We start from the raw sequence: 27,905 nt of genomic DNA on the forward strand, positions 1-27,905 counted from the left end.
TCACTCTGTTTCTCTTCATCAGCAAGACTTGTGAGAGTATCTACTGACTTCATGCTCTTAAACAACAACAAAACGCCTTCCCTCTTCAGCATGTCTGAGCAGCACTGGCCATCTGACTAACCCTCGTCCCCTACTGTGAAGTCACCTCTGACCTCTGAATTGTTCTTCTGGGCCCCAAATTTTTTTGGTACCTTTGACACTGGTTACCACTTCCTCTTTGTTTAAACTCTGTCAGTCTCTGGCTCTTAAGACAAGGATCTCAGCTACTTGATCTCTCTGCTTCTCTACTCCTCTCCCTGTCCTGACCGATATTCATGTGCCTTAGGACTCTGCCCTTTTCTCTCCGCACTCCCTGGATAGTCACAGAATAATCTTTTAATTTTAATGAATTTTTAAAGATTTTATTTACTTATCTGAGAGAGGAAGAGAATGGGCTCAAGCCGGGGGATTGACAGAGAGGGAGAAGCTAGCTTCCTGCTCAGTAGTGAGCCTGACACAGGACTCAATCCCAGGACACTGGGATCATGACCTGAGCCTAAGGTAGCCTCTTGACTGACTGAACCACCCAGGTGCCCTCAGAATTATCTTTTTAACTGATAGCTTTACTTCAGAGCTGTTTTCTGAGCTCCAGAACTGAGTTTCCAGCTGCATTTTGGTCATTTTTTACCTTGCTGATTCAGATGCCTCAGACTCTCTCGTTTACACCGGAATTCATGATCTGGTTTCTCATTCCTTCCCTCGTCTGTATTTTGTATCCTGATTTATGGCTGGCTTTGTTCATGTCAGTTCACGGTTGACTCTTATACCCAGCTCCTTTCACACTGTTGTTCCTGATAGCCTCTTGCTTCCTATTTCCTTAGTCATTGTGTTCATTCCTTCCTATCCAGCGATTTCCCTTTCCTACCCACTGCTTCCCCCTTCTCAGTATTCTCTTTATCACTATGCTTATGAATCTGTTGTGGTTGTGCATCTTCCAGACTGTTGGCTTTGCAGAGAGATACCCTGTGGGTATACCCTGTTCATCGTCTAAGCCCCATGTGGAACAAGGTGCATGGCAACTGGTAAATAACTAATGATTTTCCCCAGCACTTCCAGACTGCTACTTTTGATGTTTGTATAGTGAGCTTCCATAAGTCTTTATTTTTTTTTTTTTCCCCATTTAGGCAGTTACCATGCTTTCCCATGAAATCTTTTAAAATTCTTTCTTTTTGCAAGTGGCTGTAAATTGTATGAGGTCAGGATTGTGGCTTTCTTGCTTATCCCCAGTGTCTAGCATATGGAAGAAGTTCAAATACTCATTAAAGAGGATGAATTATATTACTAAATTGTGTTCTAAAAACTGTATGGATTTAAGTTTGCATCAACATTGTGTAAATGTACAGGTGTCACCATGACCTTAGCATTGTTGGGAATTAAAATTTTAGCATTAATTAGAGTAAAATGATAGAGTATTACTGATTTATATTTTGTTGATTATTTGATGAATGTATTTTCATATTTGTTGAGCTTCTTAATCTTATGTTCTTTATATTTTCTGTATTGATAATTACCTCTTAAGTTTTTAATGCTTATTTTATGTTCTCTTAGGATAATCTGTTTTTGCCATTGAGTATAAATATCATTCTAGTTTCTTTTTTGTTTTAGTTATTTCATTAAGCAATCTGTTTCTCTCTCTCTCTCTCTCTGTCTTTTTTTTTTTTTTAAAGTAAGCTCTGTGTCCAGTATGGGGCTTAAACTCAACTACCCCAAGATCAAGAGTTGTATGCTGTACCTACCGAACCAGCCAGGCACCTCTAAACAGTCTCCTAATTTTAGTGTTATTACTTAAAAATTCTCTTTTAATGTACTAATTTTGTTTTGCAGCTGGAGTTTTAAAAATATTTAATCTTTATGAAGGGAATTGATTTTCAATTAGTGGAATCTGTGGTTACAAGTGAATTTAGTGTTAGTTGTATTACTTTGAGTGGCCCATGCTAGTTTTTAGAGCTATATTTGTACAGATTATTTAAAAATATTTTTTAACAATTAGTACATCATTTCATGTTAAGTTTCTAGATTTTCTTTTTTATACTATACGTAAGACCCTGAAGATTTTTCCAAGTATTGTATTTTGCTTCAAAAGTGACTATATAAGGGTGCCTGGGAGGCTCAGTCATTAAGCGTCTGCCTCCAGCTCAGATCATGATCCCAGAGTCCTGGGATGGAGCCCCACATTGGGCTCCCTGCTCTGTGGGAAGCCTGCGTCTCCCTCTCACTCTGCCTATTTGTGTTCTCTCTCTCTCTTTGTGTCAAATAAGTGAATAAAATCTTAAAAACAAACAAACAAACATGATTATATACAACTCTTTATTTTTGTTTTTAAAAGATTTTATTCATTCGTTTGACAGAGAGAGTACAAGCAGGGGGAGCAGCAGAGAGAGGGAGAAGCAGGCTTCCACTGAGCAGAAAGCCTTAAGTGGGACTTGATCTCAGGACACTGGGATTACAATGCTAGCCAAAAGCAGATGCCTATCCGACTGAGCCACCCAGGCACCCCTGTACAATTCTTTAAGTAGTTTTTTTTAACCTAGTATAATAATTCAACACTTTTTTTTTTGAATAGTGAGAGGTAAATTTTCTTTTTAAGCTATACAGTAAGGAAATTGCCATTAATGGTTTTTTTTTTTTTTAAGATTTTATTTATTTATTTGACAGATCACAAGTAGGCAGAGAGGCAGAGAGAGAGAGAGAGAGAGAGAGAGAGAGAGAGGGAAGCAGGCTCCCTGCTGAGCAGAGAGCCAGATGCGGGGCTTGATCCCAGGCCCTGAGACCATGACTTGAGCCGAAAGCAGAGGCTTAACCCACTGAGCCACCCAGGCGCCCCGCCATTAATGTTTCCGAACACAGTTTTCCATTTTGTTTACCTGCAAGGTATTTTTGTTTGTTTGTTTCTTTTTTAAAAGATTCTATTTATTTACTTGACAGAGATCACAAGTAGGCTGAGAGGCAGGCAGAGAGAGAGGGAAAGCAGGCTCCCCGCTGAGCAGAGAGTCTGATGCGGAGCTCGTTGATCCCAGGACCCTGGAATCATGACCTGAGCTGAACGCAGAGGCTTTAACCCACTGAGCCACCCAGGCACCCCCCTTAACTGCAAGTTTTTAAGGATGGTTCCTAGCTGTTACTTTTTAGTGGAGGTGATTGTTACCAGAAATTTAATTTGGTTTGACTTTGCATGTTTTATTATAATGCTAATTCTTGGCTTAAATACTATTAAACATTGTTTTATTTTCTAGAGAGAACACTAGGTTGAAAGAATACCGTGAAAGCTGGGCGCCTGGGTGGCTCAGTGGGTTAAGCCTCTGCCTTTAGCTCGGGTTGTGATCTCAGGGTCCTGGGATCGAGCCCCGCATCAGGCTCTCTGCTCAGTGGGGAGCCTGCTTCCCACACCCTGCCGACTTTTGCATACTTGTTGTGATCTCTCTCTCTCTGTGTCAAATAAAAAAATAAAAAAAATATATATATATATAAAAAGAATACTCTGAAAGCTTTTTGTGCTGTCAAAATAAAAAAAGGAAGACACATGATTCCTTCATAGCAGAAATGTTACTTGAAATAAGTCTATTCCTAAGTTTTAGAAATCTGTTAACAGTGTTTGTATTAGAATTTATCATCTAAAATACTCTATTAACTTCTACATGTAACAGTACCTTTATCCCCTTTGTAATGTGTGGGGATAGTACCTTGATACTCTGTGGTTGTAGCATGCATTATTTTTGTTCAAGGTACTGGTTACAGTGATGATTGCAAAATAGTGATTTTTTGGAATTCTCTTTCCTTCTACATTATTGGCTGATACTTGTTTTTAAAGAAAGGTTTTTCCTTTCCCCCAACCCTTTTATTTAGTGTCTTCTTAGATTTATGGATTCATTTTCTTCTATGTGTTATCATTCATTAGTGTCATAATTCCTATTTATGATCAACCAGATGCCATATGATCAACCATATTTAGCCATGGAAGCAGTGAGCTATTATGTTTGAATCATCTGTAGAATTTTTTCTAATTATATTATCTGTAGAAAAATAGGTTTGAGGGACACCTGGGTGGCTCAGTCTTAAGCTTCTGCTTCCAGCTCAGATCATGATCCTGGCATTCTGGGATCGAGCCCTATATCGGGGTCCTGCTTGGCGGGAAGCCTCCTTCTCCTTCTCCCACTCCCCATGCTTCTGTTCCCTCTCTCACTGTGTCTCTATCAAAGAAATAAACAAAATCTTCAAAAAGAAAAAAAGAAAAATAGGTTTGACTTAAAAATGGCCTTTTGGGGGTGCCTGGGTGGCTCAGTTGGTTAAGCAACTGCCTTTTGCTCAGGTCATGATCCTGGAGTCCTGGGATTGAGTCCCGCATTGGGCTCCGAGCTCCACAGGGAGTCTGCTTCTCTCTCTGACCTTCTCCCTTCTCATATACGCTCTCTCACTCTTTCTGCCTCTCAAATAAATAAATAAATAAATAAAATCTTTAAAAAAACTTTTAAAAAAATGACCTCTTGGATAATATTTCTTTAAATTTATAGGGACTTATCTCTTATTCATGCTGTGGTTAAAATATAGCACATTTTTACAGACCAGTAATCATTTTGGAACCAAATTACTTGGTTGGCTGCTTCCCTTTATCTTATTACAAGGTTTTAGTAATCCCTTCCTCTAGTGGTGGAAGATTACTTTAAATTTTTGGGGGTCGCAATCATTTCCTGTTTTGGGGGTCTAGGGGCAGGGTGGTAGGCAGTGAATCTTTAAAGTATGGTTTGTTTTATCATTATAGGTGTTGAAGTCTGTACTGTATATAATGCTTCTGCTAAAAAGGGGCATATAACCAAAAGCAAATGCAATGTAGTTGACAGGACTCCTCCCAAAGAAACTGGTGGAAGGAGTGCTGGCGGTGTGACTAAAACAAGTCTTGCTAAAATGCCTGGGAGGAGTCAGACCTGGTACTGATTTTAGAGGGCTTTTTTTTTTTTTTTTTAAACCCTGAAGAACATTTCACTTATTTTCTTAAGAAGGTTTTATAATATTTGTCTTTGTGTGTAGAGACTTCTGTGAAGTCTTGCTGTGGAATAAATTTGGGTGGCTCAGTGGGTTAAGCCTCTGCCTTCGACTCAGGTCATGATCTTGGGATCCCAGGATTGAGCCCTGCATCAGACTCCTTGCTCAGTGGGGAGCCTGCTTCCCCCTCTCTCTCTGCCTGCCTCTCTGCCTACTTGTGATCTCTGTCAAATAAATAAATAAAATCTTTAAAAAAAATAATTTTATTTAATAACAATGTAGTCACACATAATTCTTTTCTTTATATGCTAGTGGATTATTATTAGTTCACTGTTAAGTTGCATGAGTTTTATTATGTACCTTAAGCCCAGTGCTCTGCACCCCTGTTCTGTATTAGAAGTAGGGTCTGACATAGCCTACGCCAGTAACTTGGGTTTAGGGAATCTTTCCTTCCAAAATGCCATGCTGGTGTTTAAATACATTTTAGACCACATCAGAAATTTTTACCTCTCATTGATTACTTGGTGAGTGGAACTGAATGTTTATAGGTGAAAAAATTTATGTGAAAGAAACTTCTTCCTATAATTAGTATGATTGAAGATTGGGTATAATACTGAAATATTTATGGATGAATTTATGTCTGGGTTTGCTTCAAAATGATATGTTGGTTAGTGAAGGGGATGTGAAGAGGGATTTTAGGTGAAATAAGAATACCTTTGAATGGATGATCATAGCAGTTAGGAGAGGGGTCCATGGGGATTTATTCTATTCTCTCTATTTCAATATGTTTTTGAGATTTTTTTTTAAATAAAAAAGCTAAAACGTAATTGAACAGAAGATCTTCAGTCGGTGATGCTCCCTTTGTCATTTGGGGGGTTCCTTGGGAGAATTAAGCTCCAATGCATCTAGTCTGAGTAATGAATTAACTTTTCTCTTGTGTAGAATGGTGTTACTTATGTGCTATTCTTGGGAGAATTGAGAAAGTAGTAGTTCTTTTTGTGGTTCCTAGTGAGGAACATTGGCTGAGAAAGACTGATTGAGGATGCAGAAATATATAATTGTTCAACCTTGTACTGTTGTGTAATTTGATATTTCTTTGCTTTTTAAGTATAAATTTTTAACTTCAGTTTTTGAACATGGTCAAAAACATGTTGTTAACATGTTACCCTATACTAAAAGTGTTGGAAAATGTGGTTCTCTTTTCTGTTAGGTATGGTCTGAATGTACAGCCCATTCAGAGAATGCACCTCGCTGTGGTTGCCTGTGGTGAAAGACTGGAAGAAACTGTAACCATGTTGAAGTCAGCTATCATTTTCAGCATCAGACCTCTTCAGTTCCATATTTTTGCTGAAGATCAACTACATGATAGTTTTAAAGGCATAGTAAGTATTCGAGACTTTGTTAAGACTCTAGAGATGAATATTTAATGATATACTGTCATAGAATGTTGTTTTATTCCTTCATTGAACAAAAATATTTACTCGGTACCTAACTGCCCTCCTAGAGTTGGGCTGCCACTCCATCTAAGAGTCCAGATCTAGGTATAAGAGGAAGGTTTGTTTTCAAAAAGAAGTACATTGTTTAAAGTCCTTTAACAAGCATGGAGGTTTTATTTCATTGACTGTAGATCTAGGGTGATTTGACTGAAAGTCCTATGACTTAATTTCATTCCCATCATTGGCTTGGGAGTGCCTCAAACAAAGTGAGCACAAAGATTTTAATTTTGTTTTCAGGGGTGGGAGCTCTAGATTGACGGTATGGAAGGAAGTGGCTTTTTGTTTTGATAAGAAAGTTCATTATTTTGGTTTTGTATTAGTTACAATCAGTTTGGCTATATTGGCAGAAAACCCAAACTAACAGTGTATTAAACAAGATAGAAGTTTATTTCTCTCTCACATAAGAGTAAGCAGTCTGTGGTATATGGTAGCTCTGTGTCTTCAGGGACACTGGCTTCTGTCTTATGACTGAGCCATTTTAATATAAGACGCCTCCTTCATGCTCCAAGGGGTCTACTCACTCTTCAGCTCTCACACCCATATTTTAACCAAATAAGGGAGAAAGGAGTGAAGAAGGCCAATCCTTTCCTACCCTCTGTAAATATTTTCTAGAAGTTGCATCTGACAGTCTTGCGGGTATCCTATTGGTCTAAACTTAATTGTGTAACCATACTGTTACAGCTGTTTGTGAGGGTTAAGAATATTCTCTTTAATCAGGACAGCTATGTAGCCTCCTAAACAATAAAAAAAAAATTTACTGTGCAAGAAGAATAGAATAGATATGGGGGAAGAACTTTTTTTTTTTTTTTTTTTTAAAGATTTTATTTATTTATTTGACAGAGAGAAATCACAAGTAGGCAGAGAGGCAGGCAGAGAGAGAGAGAGAGAGAGGAGGAAGCAGGCTCCCTGCTGAGCAGAGAGCCCGATGCGGGACTCGATCCCAGGACCCTGAGATCATGACCTGAGCCGAAGGCAGCGGCTTAATCCACTGAGCCACCCAGGCGCCCCTGGGGGAAGAACTTTTAAGAAAAAGAAAAATCACCTAAAATCTCACTACCTTGTGTTCTGAGACAGTAGTAAAGATAATAATAGTGACTCTCCCCCTCCCCATTATCTCAGTTTATCTCTCTCTATACACTAAATTAAATTTCAAACTGATTTGGTTTTTATGTTTGGTCTAAATATGTAGAGAAACATTTATTTGATGTTTTCTAAAGTTAAAGTAGTTCAAAATAGTGAATGAAAAATACTACTTGTGACCTCAAGTCTTTCAGTTTCCTAACAAAACCTTTGAGTCCAAGGGGTATTAGGCTTTACTTAAATATATCTAGTGTCTGTATTTTTTTTTAAAGATTTTATTTATTTATTTGACAGAGAGAGAGAGATCACAAGTAGGCAGAGAGGCAGGCAGAGAGTGTGGGGGGGAAGCAGGCTCCCTGCTGAGCAGAGAGCCTGATGCTGGGCTCGATCCCAGGACCCTGGGATGATGACCTCAGCTGAAGGCAGAGGCTTAACCCCCTGAGCCACTCAGGTGCCCCAGTGTCTGTCTGTGGTTTTTAAAAAATATTTTATTTTTAAGTAATCTCTACACCAATATGGGACTCAGACTTAAACCCTTAGATCAAGAGTTGCATGCTCTACCGACTAAGCCAGCCAGGTGCCTCTGGTGTCTGTATTTTTGATAGATGCTTTTGTGAGCTTGATCTCTTTGGATTGTTTTTGAAAATATTAACTGAGGAATTACTCTTGTCTTAAGAGTTCAGAGAACAGCAACAGATTGCTAGGGAACTGTGGAAACTTTTGGCAGTGTAATAAAAAAATGAAATTATTGTTTCATCTTACACACAGCCTCAGTGTTTTGTTCAAATCTGGCTGAGTGATTACTTGTGTAATATATACTGTATTTAAAAAAAAATTATGTAATTATTTGCGTGGGGGTAGGGCAGAGAGAGAATGCTCAAGCAGACTTCCCACTGAATGTAGAGTATATTGAGGGAATATCCATCCACATTAAAAATACACAGATAGACAAATATTTTCTAACCAGTTTCATATTGGTCTGATTTTAAGTGTAGACATTTTTTAGTATACACACTCTGGTAATAAAATTAGTGCTTAATTTTTTTGAGTTTAATTTATTCAAGAATTGATAGGATTTATGTATCAGGTAAAGATGAGGTAGATGAACAACATGCAAGGCTTTCAGCTTTGTGATTTTGTGGTGGTTAACTTTCATTGTGCCTCCGATCTTTACCGTGGAGTCTTTCTAGACTATTACTATATTAAATCAAGTTGTTTTAAATTAATTGATTAAATTATTTTAAATTTATACTGAATTATTTATATGAATCATATGGTCTTATAAAATTAATTAAATTATACATTACTATATATTAATTATATATAATTATATATTACTATATATAAAATTTGAATGTAAACAAATGGCGGGAAAGAAGAATCTGATTTTCTCTTAACTGTGTATAGCATAATATCTAATGTCTTTAATTTTTAGCTTTTTAAAATAATCTAGTGGTTTATAATTTTACAGTGAAACTTGCAAATGAAATAATCTAAACTAAGTTTTTTTTTTTTTTTAATAGCTTGATAGCTGGTCATTTCTGCAGACATTTAATTATTCATTATACCCAATAACTTTTCCAAGTGAGAATGCAGTGGAATGGAAAAAGCTTTTCAAGCCATGTGCTTCCCAGAGATTATTCTTGCCAGTAAGTTTTTTCTCTAGTGATTTTTTTTCTTTTTCTAATTTTGCTTCTACACACATGAATTAATGAAGAGTTGCATATAAATGAGTTAAATAAACATATACATGTAAATTTTCCCTTTGAACATTAGGGAAAAAACTTTCAATAGAACAAATAAAAGCTACAAAGAAAACATCTGTTAAAAATGAAAAATGTAAGTAATTTCTTTGGAAATACTATTTCTTACATTTTAACTTACTCAGGTGCTATAAACTGTTTTACTTCTAAGAAGAAATTGAGGTTATCAGATGTTACTGGAGCCAGGGGCCTCTTGCCAGCATTTGTAATTTGGGAAGTGAAGTAGATTGTAACATTAAATAGTTGTTTCTATCTTATACCAAGCCACATTACCCTTTACTGGTTATATTTTAACACAGACCCAAATTTAAAGCATGTGAACTCTAAGGGGAATGAGAATGATTTATTCAGTGGAGCTGTTCTTTGGTAGTGTTCTCTGGTGATAAACTCTGATCTTTTTTTTTTTTTTTTTTCTTTATTTGACAAAGAGCACACAAGCAGGGGGAGCTGCAGGCAGAGAGAGGGAGAAGCAGGCTCCCCACTGAGCAGGGAGCCTGATGCAGAGCTTGATTTCCCAGGACCCTGGAATGATGACCTGAACCAAAGGCAGATGCTTAACCAACTCAGCCACCCAGGCGCCCCAGATTATTATTATTATTATTTTTAGCTAAAAATATTCAGAAGCAAGGTTATCTGTTCATTTTGAATTGATTTCATCTACATCTATAGTAATTGAAATAATGAATTTAAGAAGCTCACAAGTTTGTGGAAAGTATATAAATTATAGGGGAAGAAACTTTAGCTCCTTATTATTCTTAAGGGAACAAAGCAATTCTTAGCGTATTAAAATATAGTTTACTGAATCCAGGTCATCAGTAAGATTTAAAGTTATAATTTTGAGGGGCGCCTGGGTGGCTCAGTGGGTTAAAGCCTCTGCCTTTGGCTCGGGTCATGATCTCAGGGTCCTGGGATTGAGAGCCCCGCATTGGGCTCTATGCTTGGCAGGGAGCCTGCTTTCCTCTCTCTCTGCCTGCCTCTCTGCCTGCTTGTGATCTCTCTGTGTCAAATAAATAAAATCTTAAAAAAAAAGTTATAATTTTGATTACTGAGTTTGCCTAACTGGTAACTTTGTTTCCATGCATAAAAAATTTGGATCCTAGGATCTTTCTCAGTTTCTGTTGCCGTTGTAAGAGGCACACAAATAAGGGATTAGGATGGGGGAAAAAAAAGGCCCCAAAAGTTTTAGATACTTCATATAGACTTTGTAAGTTTAAAACACACAAAAAATTTTTTCACCAGAGATAAACTATTCAGCCATTTATTGAATTTCTAGTAAGTGTCACACCTGGGATTTTCGCATCAGTTTGAGAAGGGATTTGAGGCTGCTGTGCATATTGTAACAAAATGTAGCTCTTCCCTCAATAGTTTATAGTCTAGTCAAACAGCAAAGCTGTATAAAATAACCGCCTCTCCCCCAAAACAATAATGAGTAATTGGTATTTATAAATGTGCCAAACAGTAGTATGGCCAAATGAGAAAGAGGATGGTTTGGTGTTTCTTGGACTGACAATCTCTAATGCAGTAAACAAATCATGTATTCTCTCTCAGAGTCTCAGTTTCCATGTTTATAAAATGAAAAGATTGGACCAAAAATATCCAAGTTTACTGCAAACTCTAATAAACTTGGGATTCCAAAGTTCATGCTGGAATTCTAGCTTTAGAGTTTGTTCAGACTTTCTACAGACTTTCTGTTTCTGAGTCTTGATTTCCTTATTTTATTTTATTATTTTTTAAAAATTAACATAGAATGTATTATTTGCCCCAGGGGTACAGGTCTGTAAATCATCAGGCTTACATATTTCACAGCACTTAATAGCACATACCCTCCCCAATGTCCATAACCCAGCACTGTCCCTCCCCCCCAGCAATCCTCAGTTTGTTTCCAGAGATTAAGAGTCTCTTTTGTCCCTCCCAATCCCATCTTGTTTGTGTCACTCCCAATCCCATCTTGTTTCAATTTTTCCTTCCCTACCCCCCACCAACCCTCCACCCTGCCTCTCAAATTCCTCATATCAGAGAGATCATATGATAATTATCTTTCTCTGATTGACTTAGTTTGCTCAGCATAATACCCACTAGTTCCATCCATGTCCCTATAAATGCAAGATTTCATTTCTTTTGATGGCTGCATAGTATTCCATTGTATATATATACCATATCTGTTCCATTCATCTCTTGATGGACATCTAGGTTCTTTCCATAGTTGGGCTTTTGTGGACATTGCTGCTATAAACATTCAGGTGCACGTGCCACTTCAGATCACTACATTTGTATCTTTAGGATAAATAACCAGTAGTGTGATTGCTGGATGGTAGGGTAGCTCTATTTTCAACTTTTTGAGGAACCTCCATCTGTTTTCCAGAGTGGTTGCACCAGCTTGCATTCCCACCAACAGTGTAAGAGGGTTTCCCTTTCTCCGCATCCTCACCAGTATCTGTCATTTCCTGACTTGTTAATTTTAGCCATTCTGACTGTTGTGAGGTGGTATCTCCTTGTGGTTTTGGTTTGTATTCCCTGATGCTGAGTGATGTTGAGCACTTTTTCCTGTGTCTGTTGGCCATCTGGATGTCCTCTTTGCAGAAATGTCTGTTTATGTCTTCTGCACATTTCTTGATTGTATTATTTGTTCTGTGGGTGTTGAGTTTGGTAAGTTCTTTATAAATTTTGGATACTAGCACTTTATCTGATATGTTATTTGTGAATATCTTCTCCCATTCTGTCAGTTATCTTTTGGTTTTGTCGATTTTTTGCTGTGCAAAAGCTTTTGATCTTGATGAAGTCCCAATAGTTCATTTTTGCCCTTGCTTCCCTTGCCTTTGGCGATGTTTCTAGGAGGAAGTTGCTGTGCCTGAGGTCGAAGAGGTTGCTGTAAAACAAAATTTTTATGTTGAATCACTGTAGTATCACATTTTATAAATTGCCTTATTTTCTGTCGAGAATCTGTACTGAATTTCTGGTATATAGTAATGAATGGAACAGATGGGTTTCTTCTTTTCATAGAGCTTATTGTCTGATGTGGGAGGCAGGGATTAAACCAATACAATATGATGTTCAATAAACAAATGTATTACTGAAAAAAATAGTACATGGTGACAGAGACCTAAGGTTACAACCATTTCTCTTTGATTTTGTTCTGTATTATTAACAAGTTTAATTGTTGATGTGATATGAAATTTTCCAGATCATTTAGTGATATAATCTGTTAAATGCCTAAATGAAATTTGAGACACTAAACAAAAATACTTGAAACCTGTCAAACTGCCCTCTATTTCACTGTTAGTTCTATATCTTTTTAACTAGATTTGAGTAAATTGGTGCTTTATTTTTCTAAGTGATAGTTTTTTTTTTTTTTTTTTTTTTACTGAGTTTCTCTTCTTTGAAATAGATTGATGAAAACAACTAATGTAAGCTCTACCAACTCCTTCCTCCAAAAGGGACCATAGAAAAAATGCTGATATGGCTATTACTTAATGTCTGACCTTATGTCTAATCTCCAGTTGGCAGTGGTTCCTAACAGTTAACAGTGTTTTCCAAGTCTGCTAACAGTATAGTAATCTGTAAACACACATTGTTTCGTGGTACAGAAACAGCATGTTGATAAAAAAACAATTTCCCTTACTCTTCTGCCCCCAAAAGAGAGACAGATATACAGACATATACATACGTACCCTTTCACTGGGGTCTTTGAACAAGTGAATCTTCCCTACTCTGGCTCTGCAGTCAAACCACATTTTCCCCCCAGTTTGATATTAAATCAGCTGATGGGGGAATGGGGGTGATTGCAGATTTATAGCTGCTCATTAAGGTGGTGGCTTAACCTTAGCAGAAGGAGGAGGCAACAATTTTGAAAAGGAGAACAAGGAGCAAATGCTTCTCTTTATATTCTTAACTGAAAAGATTTAGTTTAATCTAATAATTGAGTTAGTTCTACTGGTATGCTGATACATGCAGTAAATTTAAATTTGCAGGAGTTGGATTCTAAATTTTGTAGGTAAGACAGAAATAAAAAATTTTCCTTAAAAATCCCTGTAGAAGACCCATTTAGCATGTGTCAGAAGGTAATAATGTAGCCAGTCCTTATTTCTAAACACATCTTGTCCTCACCCTTGCTAAGTATGTGCACATTTACTTTGATTTGTTGGGAGACAGTAAATAAGAAAATAAAACAGCATGGATTCCCGAGCTGGGTGGTCTGTATTGCAGTTTTGGCTCTGTCGTTTACTAGGTAAGACCAAAGGACACAAAGATGCCAGCCATTAGTGTATGGGCCAAGGGAACAAATTCAGAAGATCTTCATTTATATTGGTTTATTTCTGTATTTATTTTAGGAAATTAAGATTCAGGATATAAATTCAGCTAAGTTAATGTTAATTCCCATTATAAGAAACACTCTATCTCTGATCTTTGAGAATATTGCTTTTATTTTATTTATTTTTCTAATTGTTATTATTTAGCTTTTTGTCCTGATTTGTTTTTATAGCTTTTGTTTTCTGAAAGTTCATATAAAGATTAGCATTATTTCTCTATATATACTATTATAAAAAATGACAGATTTAGGAAAGATTACTATAAAAAATTGATGTAAATTAGCTTATCTCGTAGGTATTTATTTTATAATTAAAGCCTCTTATGTTTTATATTAAATAAATAGAATTATAATTAATGCTTCAAATATCTCTTCTAATAGTTAATCCTGAAAGAAGTTGACTCACTATTGTACGTCGACACTGATATCCTTTTTTTACGGCCTGTTGATGATATTTGGTCTTTACTAAAGAAATTTAATTCTACACAAATTGCTGCAATGGCGCCAGAACATGAAGAGCCTCGGATAGGATGGTATAATCGCTTTGCCAGACATCCATATTATGGAAAAACTGGAGTAAACTCTGGAGTTATGTTGATGAACATGACTAGAATGAGAAGAAAGTATTTCAAGGTAAGTCACTGATATAGGTAGTTGATTAACAGTTCTCTACTTTCCTTCCACAAATTGTTTGGTTTCCAATTTAGTTTTGTTTTATTAAGAACTTGATGAAACTACTCAGAATTTCCCACTTATTTAGAATAATTGGAAAAAAGTATGTTTTTAGTATTCTATTTATTGGAGCATTATGGCAGATCAAGCCAGATGTCCTGATAATGAAGTAAAATAACAGTGTATTAAGTAGCGAATGTCATCTTTCTAGCTTGATACTCTAGGTCATAGTTGTCATTCTGTAGTTGTGCAACTGTAGAACATCTTGGGGTGACACATAGATGTGAAGAGCTTAAGACTCTGGATCCTGTTGGCCAGGTTTAAGACTCTAGGACTTTGAGTAAGTTTTGAACATCTCTGGTGTTTAGTATTCTCATCTGTGAGATGAGGATGGTAGGTAAGATCACTTACATCATAGAACTTTTATAAGGATTGAATTAGAACAGTGACTAACACATTGTAAATGGGAGCTGTTTGGGGCTATTAAAAAAAAAAAAATTCTTGAGGCACCTGGGTGGCCCAGTTGGTTAAGTGTCTGCCTTCAGCTTAGGTCATGCTCTCAGAGTCTTGGGATCCAGCCCTGTGTTGGGCTCCCTGCTCAGAGGGAAGCCTGCGTCTCCCTTTCTCTCTGCCCCTCTCTCCTGCTGTGTGCTCTCTCCTTTTCTCCCTCTCTCAAATAAATAAAATCTTTAAAAAAAATATTATTGCATGTTTTTTATCTCTCAAATTGTGGGGCCAGTGGAAGAATCAGGCTATCTAGATTCTCTGTGCATTCTGAACACAGGAGTATGTTGTATGGCTTACCAATTTTATGTTGATGAGTTTTATGTCATTGTAGTTTGTGGGCACTGGAGTCAAACTGTCTTTATGTTTAACCTTGTCACCTGTGCATTTATTTAACCAATAGCCAGTTAACTTTAAATGTCAGTTCTGTCAACTGAAAAAATAGATGATAAATGGACTTGGGTAGGTTATCAGTTTAAAGGAGATCCTTTTAAAATACTTAGCACATCTCTTCAACAGATGGTGCTGGGAAAGCTGGACCACTTTCTCATACTATACACAAAAATAATCTCAAAATACACTTGATCTTAGCCAAAAGGCCGAGAAGCGATAAAAATAATCTCAAAATAGATTAAAGATCTAAATGGGAGACCTAAAACCATAAAAATCATAGAAGAGAGAACAGGTAGTAATTTTTGACATCAGCTGTAGCAACATTTTTCTAGATAAGTCTCTTGAGGCAACGAAGACAAAAGCAAAAATAAACTATTAGGACTACATCAAAATAAAAAACCTTCTGCACGGCAAAGGAAAATCACCAAAACTAAAAGACAACCTACTGAATGTGAGAAGATATTTGCAAATGACATATAGAATAGTTAGTATCCAAAATATATAAAGAGCTTACAGCACCCAAAAAGCAAATAATTGAAACAAAAAATGGGCAGAAGACATGAACAGATAGTATTCCAAAGAAGACATCCAGATGGCAAACAGACACAGGAAAAGATGTTCAACGTCACTCATTATCAGGGAAATGCAAATCAAAACTATAAAAATACGACTTCATACCTGTCAGAATGGCTAAAATCAAAAACAACAAGAAACAAGTGTTGGTGAGGGTTTGGAGAAAAAGGAACCCTTGTCCAGTGTTGGTAGGAATGCAAACTGGTGCAGCCACTATGGAAAACAGTATGAGATGCCTCAAAAAAGTTAAAAATAGAATTACAGTGTGATACAGTAACTTCACTATTGGGTATTTTCCCAAAAAATAGAAAAACACTAATTCAGAAAGACACATGAACCCCTATGTTTATCACAGCATTATTTATAAGAAGCATAAAATTATGGAAGCAAGCAACCCAAGTGTCCACTGATGAATGAATAAAGAAGATGTGGTTATATACCACATATATACCTACATATACACATATACATGGTGGACTATTACTCAACCATAAAAAGGAATGAAATCTTGCCATTTTCAATAACATGGGTGAAGCCAGATGAATGCTAAGTGAAATAAGAGAAAGACAAATTCTGTATGATTTCATTCTTATATGGAATTTAAGGAAACAAGTGAACAAATAAAGAGACAAATGAAGAAACAGACTCTTGACTATAGAGAACAAACTGATTGTTACCAGAGGGTTTGTGGGTGCAGAAATGCATGGAATAGGTGATGGGGATTAAAGAGCACACTTAGGATGAGCACTGACTAATGTATAGAATTGTTGAATCACTATATTGAATACTTGAAACTAATATAACGTGTGATTATTACACTGGAATTAAAATGAGAAATGAAAATAAAATGCTTAGTGCAGAGCATGGCATGTGGTACACGCTTAAATGTTAGCTAAATACATTGGCTTCTTAGATACCTGTATAGACTTGCTGTTTATCCCTTTACATCTGGTTGGGGCTATATTAAACATTAAGGAGTATTATATCTTTGATGATATGAGAAAATATGTGTATGTGTACATATGCATATATATTTATCAGATATTTTTCTTATGGCTTCTGGTAGCCCAGACTTCACACTGTTATTCATTACTCCTCTTGTGTATCTTATTTAAATCTTGGCCTCATTTAGAGTTGTTTCCTTGATTCATCTTTGATGTAGGCATAATAACTGCTCGTAGCCTTGCCCACACCTTGATGTTTCAGTGTTAGGACTGTTTGTACCATCATTCTTATTTTCTGTAGATTTAGTAAGCCTAGTTTTTTTGTTGTTGTTTTAGCCTTCTCATTTTCTTGATGAAATCTTGATTTTATTTCAGTTTTGTGTGCTTTTCAATTTTGAATGCTTTAATGAGGCTAGTGTAACCTCTACTCTTGATTCACAACATTTCTTCAACTACCCAATTGTTACCCTATATTGTTAATATAGCTTGAGTTGTACTAAATAAAACTGGCATAATAACATGAATTCCTCCTATTCTGATTGTTAGCCTATGCACAGTAATATTATACCAGAAGATGGTGCTGTAAGATTACCTGCTAAGGGATAATATGACTTCTCAGTAACTCTTCATTTGAAATTCATAGAATTATGAGAAGTTTACTGTTGCAAAGAACCTTAGAGATAATGTAGTATAACACCATTATTTTTTAAACATTTCAAAATTATAACTCTGTAGTTCAAATCTGTGATTGTCTTTTACTTATTTAAATGTCACTCCTAAATACTGCAATGTTTTCTCCCCCTTCTTTTTTTTGTGTGTGTCATGGCATGTTCTAAAATCAACTAGAGCTGTAGATATGGGAGTTGAAATCATTTCTAAACTTTGAACTTTGTTTTCATCTGTGTGTAATTAGACTTAATGAAGAAGACTATGAGAGGCATGATTATACTATACATTAATTCAGTAGGTGCAGTTTTCTTTACACCTACTATCCCTGTGTTCCAAATAATCCTGTTCTTGCCCAGTGGGAGCAACACAGATTTGCTTTATTTTCAAATATTACTATATTTATGATTGCTAAGGTGTTTCCATAAAATTTATTTTGATTCCTTTTTTCATATATATGTCTTTGTTTTTCCTGATTGTTTTCCAGACTGTATCTGTAACAAACATTGCCTTGTTTTTTCCTACTAATTCTATAATTTTTGGCTCTAGTAATATAACTGATTACTTATAGTAACTTTCTAAACTGTTTCTTACACATCTGTGAATGTTGACGCATGGTTCTTACTGCATGAAAAGCTGTAAGACTACCAGTGGCCATATTTTAAATTCTTAATTTGCTTTTCTGTCACCCAGTCCCTATCATTCATGACTGTTTATTTCCAAACTGATGTATAAAAGTTGTATACATCACAAATTAAAATAGTAAAAATTCTACTTTTTTGTTGTTTCTCGTTATGCTGGGATCATGACCTGAGCTGAGGCAGTTGCTTAACCAACTGAGCCAACCCAGGTGCCCCTTGTTATTTATTTTTAAAATACACTTAACCGTGGGGCTCAAACCCACAACCCTGAGATCAAGAGTCACATGCTCTACTGATAAGCCAGCCAGGCACCCCAAATAAGGCATCTTGAGGGTCCTTTTCTTGAATATTTGGTGTGTACTCTGTTTACATCCTGCTATATATTACTTTGTAATCTTTGTTTGTTTTCTCTACCTACTGAGAGCAGAATGTGTGTTTTGTACAACTTTGTATTGGGAATATTTAGGGTGGGATATGACATGAGTAGCAACTTAATAGATAATTACTGGCAGAGGATAGATGGAAGTTTTAGAAACTGGGCCCTTAGTGAGTTCTTTTTGGAAAGAGATGGGGCACCTAGGTGGCTCAGTGGGTTAAAGCCTCTGCCTTCGGCTCAGGTCATGATCTCAGGGTCTTGGGATCGAGCCCTGCATGGGGCTCTCTGCTCTGCGGGGAGCCTGCTTCCCCTCTCTCTCTGCCTGCCTCTCTGCCTACTTGTGATCTCTGTCTGTCAAATAAATAAATAAAATCTTTAAAAAAAAATATTGGAAAGAGAACATTTCCATGTCCATGAAGTAGATAGACATGGTGGTTATTTTTACATATTTGCAAAATGTATGTCATGAGGACTTTTACTCTATTATATATATAGCTTATGAGAACAGAGTATCAATGGACATCTTACTAACAAGGATAGAACTTTTCAGAGATTAGTGCAATAACTGATCTTTGGAAACTGACGAGTTCCCAGTATCTACACTGTTGGAACATGCTATGAATAGCTATCTATCAGTTTTATACTTATGTAAAGATAGACTCATAATGATAATTTTCAAAAGCATACATTATTCTAAAGTAAAATTAATTGACCTTAATATGTGTACATTTTGGTGGCAGGTTTGCTAAAATTAGTAAATTAGAGCTACACTTTCCTTTTTAAAAATTACAAAATGGGGGCACCTGGCTGACTCAGTCAGAGGAATATGTGACTTGATATTGGGGTTGTGAGTTCAGGCTCCACATTGGGTATAGAGTTTACTTAAATAAATGAATAAACTTAAAAAAATTAAAGAATTGCAGAATGATATTAGGCTTATAAAAATTTAAATAATTCATTGTATGTAGAATAAAAGAGAAAAGTCTCCCCTTACATACCACTCTTCTCAGTTTCATTTCTTTGCCCAAATGATATTACAAACTTTACTATACATTTTTAAGACCCATTAGGAAAATGTTTTGAAACAGATGTACATGTACATAAGCACTTAAATAGAAATAGTTTTACACATCTTCAGTTTGCTATTTTAACTTAGTAAATATATAATTGACTGGTTTTTATGTCAGTACAGAGTCTGTCACACTTTTAATGTGTATATGAGATAGCAGAGAATGGATGGTTTGGTTTTATTATTTGTGTGTACTAGTATGAGCATGTAGTTATATGGCTGGAATATATCATTTTTTTTTTTTTTAAATTTTTTATTTTTTATAAACATATATTTTTTATATACATATATTTTTATCCCCAGGTCTGTGAATCACCAGGTTTACACACTTCACAGCACTCACCAAATCACATACCCTCCCCAATGTCCATAATCCCACCCCCTTCTCCCCAACCCCCTCCCCTCGGCAACCCTCAGTTTGTTTTGTGAGATTAAGAGTCACTTATGGTTTGTCTCCCTCCCAATCCCATCTTGTTTCATTTATTCTTCTACCCACTTAAGCCTCCATGTTGCATCACCACTTCCTCATATCAGGGAGATCATATGATAGTTGTCTTTCTCTGCTTGACTTATTTCGCTAAGCATGATACGCTCTAGTTCCATCCACGTTGTTGCAAATGGCAAGATTTCATTTCTTTTGATGGCTGCATAGTATTCCATTGTGTATATATACCACATCTTCTTGATCCATTCATCTGTTGATGGACATCTAGGTTCTTTCCATAGTTTGGCTATTGTGGACATTGCTGCTATAAACATTCGGGTGCATGTGCCCCTTTGGATCACTACATTTGTATCTTTAGGGTAAATACCCAATAGTGCAATTGCTGGGTCATAGGGCAGTTCTATTTTCAACATTTTGAGGAACCTCCATGCTGTTTTCCAGAGTGGCTGCACCAGCTTGCATTCCCACCAACAGTGTAGGAGGGTTCCCCTTTCTCCGCATCCTCGCCAGCATCTGTCATTTCCTGACTTGTTGATTTTAGCCATTCTGACTGGTGTGAGGTGATATCTCATTGTGGTTTTGATTTGTATTTCCCTGATGCCGAGTGATATGGAGCACTTTTTCATGTGTCTGTTGGCCATCTGGATGTCTTCTTTGCAGAAATGTCTGTTCATGTCTTCTGCCCATTTCTTGATTGGATTATTTGTTCTTTGGGTGTTGAGTTTGCTAAGTTCTTTATAGATTCTGGACACTAGTCCTTTATCTGATATGTCGTTTGCAAATATCTTCTCCCATTCTGTCAGTTGTCTTTTGATTTTGTTAACTGTTTCCTTTGCTGTGCAAAAGCTTTTGATCTTGATGAAATCCCAGTAGTTCATTTTTTCCCTTGCTTCCCTTGCCTTTTGCGTTGTTCCTAGGAAGATGTTGCTGCGGCAGAGGTCGAAGAGGTTGCTGCCCGTGTTCTCCTCAAGGATTTTGATGGATTCCTTTCGTACATTGAGGTCCTTCATCCATTTTGAGTCTATTTTTGTGTGTGGTGTAAGGAAATGGTCCAATTTCATTTTTCTGCATGTGGCTGTCCAATTTTCCCAGCACCATTTATTGAAAAGGCTGTCTTTTTTCCATTGGACATTCTTTCCTGCTTTGTCGAAGATTAGTTGACCATAGAGTTGAGGGTCTATTTCTGGGCTCTCTATTCTGTTCCATTGATCTATGTGTCTGTTTTTGTGCCAGTACCATGCTGTCTTGATGATGACAGCTTTGTAATAGAGCTTGAAGTCCGGAATTGTGATGCCACCAACGTTGGCTTTCTTTTTCAATATCCCTTTGGCTTTTCGAGGTCTTTTCTGGTTCCATATAAATTTTAGAATTATTTGTTCCATTTCTTTGAAAAAGATGGATGGTACTTTGATAGGAATTGCATTAAATGTGTAGATTGCTTTAGGTAGCATAGACATTTTCACAATATTTATTCTTCCAATCCAGGAGCATGGAACATTTTTCCATTTCTTTGTGTCTTCCTCAATTTCTTTCATGAGTACTTTATAGTTTTCTGAGTATAGATTCTGTGTCTCTTTGGTTAGGTTTATTCCTAGGTATCTTATGGTTTTGGATGCAATTGTAAATGGGATTGACTCCTTAATATCTCTTTCTTCTGTCTTGCTGTTGGTGTAGAGAAATGCAACTGATTTCTGTGCATTGATTTTATATCCTGACACTTTACTGAATTCCTGTATAAGTTCTAGCAGTTTTGGAGTGGAGTCTTTTGGGTTTTCCACATATAGTATCATATCATCTGCGAAGAGTGATAATTTGACTTCTTCTTTGCCGATTTGGATGCCTTTAATTTCCTTTTGTTGTCTGATTGCTGAGGCTAGGACCTCTAGTACGATGTTGAATAGCAGTGGTGATAATGGACATCCCTGCCGTGTTCCTGACCTTAGCGGAAAAGCTTTCAGTTTTTCTCCATTGAGAATGATATTTGCGGTGGGTTTTTCATAGATGGCTTTGATGATATTGAGGTATGTGCCCTCTATCCCTACACTTTGAAGAGTTTTGATCAGGAAAGGATGTTGTACTTTGTCAAATGCTTTTTCAGCATCTATTGAGAGTATCATATGGTTCTTGTTCTTACTTTTATTGATGTGTTGTATCACATTGACTGATTTGCGGATGTTGAACCAACCTTGCAGCCCTGGAATAAATCCCACTTGGTCGTGGTGAATAATCTTTTTAATGTACTGTTGAATCCGATTGGCTAGTATTTTGTTGAGTATTTTCGCATCTGTGTTCATCAAGGATATCGGTCTATAGCTCTCTTTTTTGGTGGGATCCTTGTCTGGTTTTGGGATCAAGATGATGCTGGCCTCATAAAATGAGTTTGGAAGTTTTCCTTCCATTTCTATTTTTTGGAACAGTTTCAGGAGAATAGGAATTAGTTCTTCTTTAAATGTTTGGTAGAATTCCCCCGGGAAGCCGTCTGGCCCTGGGCTTTTGTTTGTTTGGAGATTTTTAATGACTGTTTCAATCTCCTTACTGGTTATGGGTCTGTTCAGGCTTTCTATTTCTTCATGGTTCAGTTGTGGTAGTTTATATGTTTCTAGGAATGCATCCATTTCTTCCAGATTGTCAAATTTATTGCCGTAGAGTTGCTCATAGTATGTTCTTATAATAGTTTGTATTTCCTTGGTGTTAGTTGTGATCTCTCCTCTTTCATTCATGATTTTATTTATTTGGGTCCTTTCTCTTTTCTTTTTGATAAGTCGGGCCAGGGGTTTATCAATTTTATTAATTCTTTCAAAGAACCAGCTCCTAGTTTCGTTGATTTGTTCTATTGTTTTTTTGGTTTCTATTTCATTGATTTCTGCTCTGATCTTTATGATTTCTCTTCTCCTGCTGGGCTTAGGGTTTCTTTCTTGTTCTTTCTCCAGCTCCTTTAGGTGTAGGGTTAGGTTGTGTACCTGAGACCTTTCTTGTTTCTTGAGAAAGGCTTGTACCGCTATATATTTTCCTCTCAGGACTGCCTTTGTTGTGTCCCACAGATTTTGAACCGTTGTATTTTCATTATCATTTGTTTCCATGATTTTTTTCAATTCTTCTTTAATTTCCCGGTTGACCCATTCATTCTTTAGAAGGATGCTGTTTAGTCTCCATGTATTTGGGTTCTTTCCAAACTTCCTTTTGTGGTTGAGTTCTAGCTTTAGAGCATTGTGGTCTGAAAATATGCAGGGAATGATCCCAATCTTTTGATACCGGTTGAGTCCTGATTTAGGACCGAGGATGTGATCTATTCTGGAGAATGTTCCATGTGCACTAGAGAAGAATGTGTATTCTGTTGCTTTGGGATGAAATATTCTGAATATATCTGTGATGTCCATCTGGTCCAGTGTGTCATTTAAGGCCTTTATTTCCTTGCTGATCTTTTGCTTGGATGACCTGTCCATTTCAGTGAGGGGAGTGTTAAAGTCCCCTACTATTATTGTATTGTTGTTGATGTGTTTCTTTGATTTTGTTATTAATTGGTTTATATAGTTGGCTGCTCCCACGTTGGGGGCATAGATATTTAAAATTGTTAAATCTTCTTGTTGGACAGACCCTTTGAGTATGATATAGTGTCCTTCCTCATCTCTTATTACAGTCTTTGGCTTAAAATCTAATTGATCTGATATAAGGATTGCCACTCCTGCTTTCTTCTGATGTCCATTAGCATGGTAAATTCTTTTCCACCCCCTCACTTTAAATCTGGAGGTGTCTTCGGGCTTAAAATGTGTTTCTTGGAGGCAACATATAGATGGGTTTTGTTTTTTTATCCATTCTGATACCCTGTGTCTTTTGACAGGGGCATTTAGCCCATTCACATTCAGGGTAAGTATTGAGAGATATGAATTTAGTGCCATTGTATTGCCTGTAAGGTGACTGTTACTGTATATGGTCTCTGTTCCTTTCTGATCTACCCCTTGTAGGCTCTCTCTTTGCTTAGAGGACCCCTTTCAAGATTTCCTGTAGAGCTGGTTTGGTATTTGCAAATTCTTTCAGTTGTTGTTTGTCCTGGAAGCTTTTAATCTCTCCTTCTATTTTCAATGATAGCCTAGCTGGATATAGTATTCTTGGCTGCATGTTTTTCTCGTTTAGTGCTCTGAAAATATCATGCCAGCTCTTTCTGGCCTGCCAGGTCTCTGTGGATAAGTCAGCTGCCAATCTAATATTTTTACCATTGTATGTTACAGACTTCTTTTCCCGGGCTGCTTTCAGGATTTTCTCTTTGTCATTGAGACTTGTAAATTTTACTATTAGGTGACGGGGTGTGGGCCTATTCTTATTTATTTTGAGGGGCATTCTCTGAACCTCCTGAATTTTGATGCTCGTTCCCTTTGCCATATTGGGGAAATTCTCCCCAATAATTCTCTCCAGTATACCTTCTGCTCCCCTCTCACTTTCTTCTTCTTCTGGAATCCCAATTATTCTAATGTTGTTTCGTCTTATGGTGTCACTTATTTCTCGAATTCTCCCCTCGTGGTCCAGTAGCTGTTTGTCCCTCTTTTGATCAGCTTCTTTATTCTCTGTCATTTGGTCTTCTATATCACTAATTCTTTCTTCTGCCTCATTTATCCTAGCAGTGAGAGCCTCCATTTTTGATTGCACCTCATTAATAGCTTTTTTGATTTCAACTTGGTTAGATTTTAGTTCTTTTATTTCTCCAGAAAGGGCTTTTATATCTCTCGAGAGGGTTTCTCTAATATCTTCCATGCCTTTTTCGAGCCCGGCTAGAACCTTGAGAATTGTCATTCTGAACTCTAGATCTGACATATTACCGATGTCTGTATTGATTAGGTCCCTAGCCTTCGGTACTGCCTCTTGTTCTTTTTTTTGTGGTGAATTTTTACGTCTTGTCATTTTGTCCAGATAAGAGTAAATGAAGGGGCAAGTAAAATACTAAAAGGGTGGCAACAACCCCAGGAAAATATGCTTTAGCCAAATTAGAAGAGATCCAAAATCGTGAGTGGGGAGAAAGGGGATAAAAAGAGGTTCAAAAAGGAAGAAAGAAAAAAGAAAAAAAAAAAAAAAGAAAAGAAAAGAAAAGAATTTTTTTTAAAAGAGAAAACACCTAAGAAAAATGTAAAAATATATATATATATATATATTAGATAAACTAGTAAAAAATCGTTAAAAAAGAAAAAGGTAACAGTTAAAAAAAAAAAAATTTTACCCGAAGGCGAGAAAAGAAAAAAAAAAAAAATGAAAAAGAAAAAATTAAATTAACTGCAAGACTAAAAAAAATCACAGGAAAAAAGCCATGAGTTCTGTGCTTGGCTTTCTCCTCCTCTGGAATTCTGCTGCTCTCCTTGGTATTGAAACCGCACTCCTTGGTAGGTGAACTTGGTCTCGGCTGGATTTCTTGTTGATCTTCTGGGGGAGGGGCCTGTTGTAGTGATTCTCAAGTGTCTTTGCCCCAGGCGGAATTACACCGCCCTTACCCAGGGCCGGGGTGAGTAATCCGCTCGGGTTTGCTTTCAGGAGCTTTTGTTCCCTGAGCGCTTTCCGTAGAGTTCCAGAGGACGGGAATACAAATGGCGGCCTCCTGGTCTCCGGCCCGGAGGAGCCGAGAGCCCAGGGCCCCACTCCTCAGTGCGCCCTCAGAGAACAGCGCCCAGTTACTCCCGTCTGCCTGACCTCCGGCCGCGCTCCGAGCTCACCGAGCCTGCGACCGGTTCAAGGTAACACGGAGCTGCGAGCTCACTGTCGGCTCTGTCTCTGTAGCCGGCTTTCCCGTTCCAATACCCGCAAGCTCTGCGACACTCAGACACCCCCGATCCTTCTGTGACCCTGCGGGACCTGAGGCCACGCTGACCCCGCGTGGGCTTCGCCCCGGTTTAGCCTCTGGAGCGATGTCCCTCAGCGGAAAAGACTTTTAAAAGTCCTGATTTTGTGCACGGTTGCTCCGCCGCTTGCCGGGAGCCGGCCCCTCCCCCCGGGGTCTATCTTCCCGTCGCTTTGGATTCACTTCTCCGCCGGTCCTACCTTTCAGAAAGTGGTTGTTTTTCTGTTTCCAGAATTGCTGTTCTTCTTCTCTTTGATCTGCCGATGGATTTTCAGGTGTTTGCAATCTTTAGATAAGCTATCTAGCTGATCTCCGGCTAGCTGAAGCAGTCTCAGCTTGCTACTTCTCCGCCATCTTGACTCCTCCCCCTGGAATATATCATATTTTAACTTATACTTTCCTGACTATACTGTCAGTTTGGAAAAATTCTATTTTCATTTATTTTTTATTTTTATTTTTTAAAGATTTTATATGTTTATTTGACAGGCAGAGATCACAAGTAGGCAGAGGCAGGCAGAGAGAGAGAAGGGGAAGCAGGCTGCCTGAGCGGAGAGCCTGATGTGGGGCTCAGTCTCAGGACCCTGGGATCATGACCCGAGCTGAAGGCAGAGGCTTTTAACCCACTGAGCCACCCAGGGGTCCCTATATTTTCATTTAATTTTTGGCCATTTGTTTTCTCTTTTGTGAATGGCTGTTTGCCCATACTCCTTGACCATTTCTCTACTTAAAAAAATTTTTTTCTAGGGGCGCCTGGGTGGCTCAGTGGGTTAAGCCGCTGCCTTTGGCTCAGGTCATGATTTCAGGGTCCTGGGATCGAGCCCCACATTGGGCTCTCTGCTCAGCAGGGAGCCTGCTTCCTCCTCTCTCTCTGTCTGCCTCTCTGCCTACTTGTGATCTCTGGCTGTCAACTAAATAAATAAAAATCTTAAAAAAAAATTTTTTTGTTTTCTATAACCTGAACTCTTTTTATATGTAATGACTCTTTTTAAAAAAATTTTATTTAAATTGAATTTAGTTAACATATAGTGTGTTATTAGTTTCAGAGGTAGAATTTAGTGATTCATCAGTTGCATTAACCCAGTGCTCATTACATCAAGTGCCTTCCTTATTGCCCATCACCCAGTTACTCCATTCTCCCACCCTTCTCCCCTCCGTCAACCCTCAGTTTGTTCCCTATAGTTAAGAGTCTCTTATGGTTTGTCTCCCTCTTTTTTATCTTACCCCCTCCCATATGTTCATCTGTTTTAAAATTTCGTGTATAAGTGAAACCATACGGTATTTGTCTTTGTCTGACTTATTTCACTTAGTGTAATACACTCGCTCCATCGATGTAATTGCAAATGGCAAGATCTCACTATTTTTGATGGATGAGTACTATTCTCTCGTAGATGTATACCACATCTTCTTTATTCATTCATCTGCCGATGGACATCTGGACTCTTTCCATAGTTTGGCTATTGTGGACATTGCTGCTCTAAATGTTGGGGTGCAGGTGCCCCTTCAAATCACTTTTTGTATCCTTTGGGTAAATGCCTAGTAGTGCAATTACTGGATTGTAGGGTACTTCTATCTTTACCTTTTTGAGGAGCCTCCACACTGTTTTCCGAGTGGCTGCACCAGCTTGCATTCCCATCAGTTTGCATTCTGCATTAGTATAAGAGGGTTCCCCTTTCTTCACAACCTTGCCAACACCTGTTGTTTCCTGAGTTGTTAATTTTAGCCATTCTGATGGGTATGAGGTGTTGGTATCTCATTGTGGTTTTGATGTGTATTTCCCTGATGTCAAGTGATGTTGAACATCTTGTGGCCATTTGTACGTTGTCTTTGGAGAAATGTCTGTACATGTCTTCTGCCCATTTCTGGACTGGATTATTTGTATTTTTGGGTGTTGAGTTTGGTAAGTTCTTTATGAGATTTTGAATACGAGTCCTTTATCTGACATGTCATTTGTGAATATCTTTTCCCATTCTGTAGGTTGCCTTTTAAAGGTTTTGTTGATTGTTTGCTTTGTTGTGCAGAAGCTTTTTATCCTGATGTAGCCCCAATGGTTCATTTTTGCTTTTGTTTCCCTTGCCTCTGGAGACATGCCTCGTAGGAAGTTATGGCAGCTGAGGTCAAAGAGGTTGTTGCCTGTGTTCTCCTC

The 27,905-nt window shown here is 37.5% G+C and overlaps 1 protein-coding gene and 1 pseudogene across 2 annotated transcripts in view; one reads left to right on the forward strand and one right to left on the reverse strand.

Moving 5' to 3' along the window:
* GXYLT1 (glucoside xylosyltransferase 1) overlaps window positions 1-27,905 on the forward strand; it is a 60,471-nt gene that overhangs the window by 13,626 nt on the left and 18,940 nt on the right. For both annotated transcript variants that reach the window (XM_059185629.1, XM_059185631.1), the window contains 3 exons: window positions 6,227-6,398; window positions 9,116-9,241; window positions 14,043-14,294. In XM_059185629.1, the coding sequence (XP_059041612.1) occupies window positions 6,227-6,398; window positions 9,116-9,241; window positions 14,043-14,294 (550 nt within the window). The remainder of the gene's footprint in view (window positions 1-6,226; window positions 6,399-9,115; window positions 9,242-14,042; window positions 14,295-27,905) is intronic.
* Window positions 15,332-15,448, reverse strand: LOC131839924 (U2 spliceosomal RNA; annotated as a pseudogene).

This window comes from Mustela lutreola, chromosome 8 (genome assembly GCF_030435805.1).
Source record: "Mustela lutreola isolate mMusLut2 chromosome 8, mMusLut2.pri, whole genome shotgun sequence".
In the NCBI taxonomy this organism is placed as follows: domain Eukaryota; kingdom Metazoa; phylum Chordata; class Mammalia; order Carnivora; family Mustelidae; genus Mustela; species Mustela lutreola.